This window comes from Monopterus albus, unplaced genomic scaffold (assembly GCF_001952655.1).
Source record: "Monopterus albus unplaced genomic scaffold, M_albus_1.0 scaffold98.1, whole genome shotgun sequence".
NCBI lineage: Eukaryota > Metazoa > Chordata > Actinopteri > Synbranchiformes > Synbranchidae > Monopterus > Monopterus albus.
This window is the reverse complement of record NW_018127978.1, coordinates 3,189,498-3,193,383: the sequence shown is the minus strand read 5'-3', so window position 1 is coordinate 3,193,383 and position 3,886 is coordinate 3,189,498. Positions and strand designations below refer to the sequence as shown.

General features: G+C 40.2%; 1 protein-coding gene across 1 annotated transcript in view; it reads right to left on the bottom strand.

The window, feature by feature from the left end:
• Positions 1-1,297: 1,297 nt before the first annotated feature.
• commd7 (COMM domain containing 7) overlaps positions 1,298-3,886 on the bottom strand; it is an 8,995-nt gene continuing 6,406 nt past the window's right edge. The window contains exon 9 of the mRNA XM_020609209.1: positions 1,298-2,192. Within this exon, the coding sequence (XP_020464865.1) occupies positions 2,116-2,192 (77 nt within the window). The 3' untranslated portion in view covers positions 1,298-2,115. The remainder of the gene's footprint in view (positions 2,193-3,886) is intronic.

Sequence of the window (3,886 nt, the reverse complement as noted above, 5' to 3'; positions counted from 1 at the left end):
TGGGGTTGTTTTTCAGGAGTTAGTTGCAGTGAAAGGAACTCTTAATGCCTCAGCATACCCAGACATTGTGGACAATTTCATGCTCCCAACTTTGTGGGAACAGTTTGGGACTGGCCCCTTCCTGTTCCAACATGACCGTGCACCAGTGCACAAAGCAAAGTCCATAAAGACATGGATGAGTGAGTTTGGTGTGGAAGAACTTGACTGGCCTGCACAGAGTCCTGACCTCAACCCGATAGAACACCTTTGGGATGAATTAGAGCGGAGACTGTGATCCAGGCCTTCTCGTCCAACATCAGTGTTTGACCTCACAAATGCACTTCTCCTAGCACCCCGCTAGCTGCCAGCTGCACCGTTAGCATTCGCTCCTCTCCTCCGCGCCGGAGGTCGCTACTATATATATATGTATGTATGTATGTATATAACCTACTAAAAGGTGATCTACTAAAAGGACTTACCAAAAGTTTTACCAATCGCAAATCTTGCCCTCCTCTTAGATGAACACACTCTCGCAAACTAATGTATCTTACCCATTACTTTCAAAATAGCTTATTGTCAGATTGTATTTAGTGGCATAAATCATTTATTACATCTTTGTAAATGCTAACCTACATTGAGAAGTTATGGTGATGCCCCTGACAGTAATTTGACTGTTTAGTCTGGTTTCACCTGTACACAGATTTTATACTATCAACATCTTACTGAGGACATTTGTGCTCCCAGGGGATGCATGCTTTCTATGTTGGAGCTTTCTTCTAGTGCCAAAATGTCACCTTCAGAGACAACACTGACATTTTTTTCATTTGGGAGATCCTTTTGCCCAAAGCCATGTATAAATAAGGTAGCACTAAAGCCAAAATACATTAAAGAGAAGCCTTAGAAATTAAAATGAGATATCTTGTGATCTAGTGGGCAAACTGCCATGAAATTTGCTGAGCAAGTCAGATCACTTCACCCAACTGCTGAGCTAATTTATGCATATGGTAGAATAGCAGAAATGTGGAACAATGAGGACTATTATCTGCCCACCCCTCTGACATCTGCCTCAAGGTTTAAAAGTATAAGTGTTTGTGGTATTTCTCACTGTCCGTCCTTTCATCGACACTCATTTTGTCTACTTTTCATCTGTTAATATTTAGTTTTATGCAATAACATTTTTAAAGGTATCACTGTAAAAAAATCTGTGAAAATCTGTGAAAATCTGTTCTGCCTTGTGTGTCTGTGTCTCAGCAAATGTGTAAATATACAGTATGTATCAATTCTTTATATTTCAATAAATGCATCACTTTATTATTCATGCCAAGAAACAACAGGACTGAATTTAATCAAACAGGTCTGGGTGGCCGTGGGTTAACTTTATCTCATTTCACACTTTTTGTTTAGGAATGAAGCACCAAAATTTTCCCACAATGTCCACTGAAGCTTTGTCTTCACAACAGATGAGGAGTAAGTATTGACGACATGTCAGACATCATTTATGTCCATCCATCCATTGTCTACACCACTTATTCTGAAGAGGCTCGCAGGGAGGTCTGGAGCCAATCCCAGCTGACATTGGGCGAGAGGCAGGGTACACCTGGACAGGTCGCCAGTCTGTCACAGGGCTTCATTCACATCTCAGCTATTAAAACAGTCCCTTTGCTAATGCCAGAAGAAGAAATTCATTGACAGGATTGATGCTTTATTCCCACATAAATCAAAGTTTACAAAACACTGCAGGACATTAGTGCTTCTTCTGTGTATTCATCTTTATTGATTTAACTATAAATGTCTGACAGGAAGCTACAAAATTTCTTTTTATGTTCAGCTTCAGTCACTGACAGGCTGTCTGTGCCATACACACGCACGCACACACACACACACACACACACACACACACACACTGTAATAAACACCACTCACTGTTCTGCAGCTCATTGACATAATGCCTTCCCTAGCCCCTAATGCTAATCTAACCTAATTCTACCCTTAACCCTCAAACCAAGTCTTACCCTTCAAACAGCCCTGTGAAGGTCTGAGACCAGCTTAAGTGTTCTCACAACAATGGCATCAAAAATTTGACTTCACAATATAATAGACATGTATACACACACACACACACACACACACACACACTCAACTGAAACACTCCATGCTGGCCCTGGCTCTCTCCATCTCATGTAGGAAGTTGTAAAACTGAGGGAGTGTCAACTCTGGAAGAGATGAGGGAAGAAAACAGGAAACAGTTTCCACATTAAAACAGATTCAGATTTATGCAGCACTACAAAAAGTAAATAAAAATGTCAGTTTTACTACTCCCTTTCACACTTTAGTAGGGACAATGTTTCAACCAACAATACACTGCATGTTATAGCTCATGAAACCTTTTTTCATTTGTGGATATAAAAACTAAAAACAGCTTTTTAAAGGGAAAACATTCAAATATTATATTATTTCTGTATTTCAATAAATTCATCATTGTTATTATTCATGCCAAAGAAAGACAGGACTGAACTTGATCAAACAGGTCTGGGTGGTATTCTGTGATATTCTTCCTGCTCATCTGCATAAGTTCAGAGCACAGATCCAAAATTTAACTCACTGGATTCAATAAATAAGTACAAGAAACAGACTCTGCATCTGCAGGGTTTTCCCACCCACAGAAAGGCTTAGGCGTAGCACCTAAGTGTTATTGCAGAGCACCTATAGATCGAATGAATGTAAAAACAACAGTAAGTTATATGCACTGAAAATGTAAGCTGGCAACAGGAATGACCTGTCAATCAACAGTCAGTGTCTGGAGGAATGTTAGTGATTTGCAGCATCCTCGAGCTGATCAAACAGCTGACTGGACATTTCTCTGTACCCTCATCTCAGGATGTTATTTATAGCCGATAAGGCCTCCACTAAGGATATATGAAGTAGGCTACAACTTTGTTGTAGAATAATTCCTGTGAATGGTAACAATAGATATAGCAGAATGTAACCTATTGTACAAGTAAAGAAATTGCTAACATAGCTAACACATGCTGAATTAGCTAGTTAGCTGATGTACATGAACAGTAGGTTACAATGCAAGGTAGAATTTCCTTTGAATAATTTTACCCACCCCATATGTTGGTGTTTTTTTCTGAAATATCACAGTGTGTTGCATTTCCACCCAAAGCCATCTATCAGTTATCACTGAATCCCACAGTGAAATTCATGTCAAACTGATCACCAAAGCAGTGAACAGTGTTAGGTGATGGAACAATATAAAGGCAGAGACACAATAACTCGACGGTCGGCCACTATTGGGTCGGTGACTGTCTATCAGGGCTCGTCCTCCCGGTGTGTCTCGCACTGTTAGCATTAGTCATCCTCTGTCAGCAGCTTGGTGGCCAATTCGACATGTGGAATTGGCACCAGCAATCATGCCTTGTCAGTGAGAGAGTACCACTATGACTGGGTGTTACGATTAGCTAATCAATGCACGAGAAGGGAATTGTTTGGGAAAGTGCTTTCATCCTGTGCTTGGTTTGTCTCTGCCCTAAGACCATGACCATGTACAGCTGATTTCCCTCACTCCTTATTCTTGCCAGTCTCAGGACAAATACATTAAGCTGTTTGCACAAATTCTATAGTGAAACTCCCTGCTCAGATTTATTTTCTTAGCAGACCATATGTAGCCACAAAGGAATGTGAAGTGACAAGTGTTTTGTCATGTAGCATTATAGAGTAGGTATAGCAGCTATAGCAGAACTGCTGTCATCCAATCATTAATGTTCTCTATAAAGCCATATATCAGAACTCAAAATCAATAATAAAGCCTAAACTGAGAATCTGCTCTTTTCAGCTGTCACCCAAGACTCAAAGTGTTTATTGTCATTATTATCACTGATCCTGTTACTACGAGAGCCTGATGAAC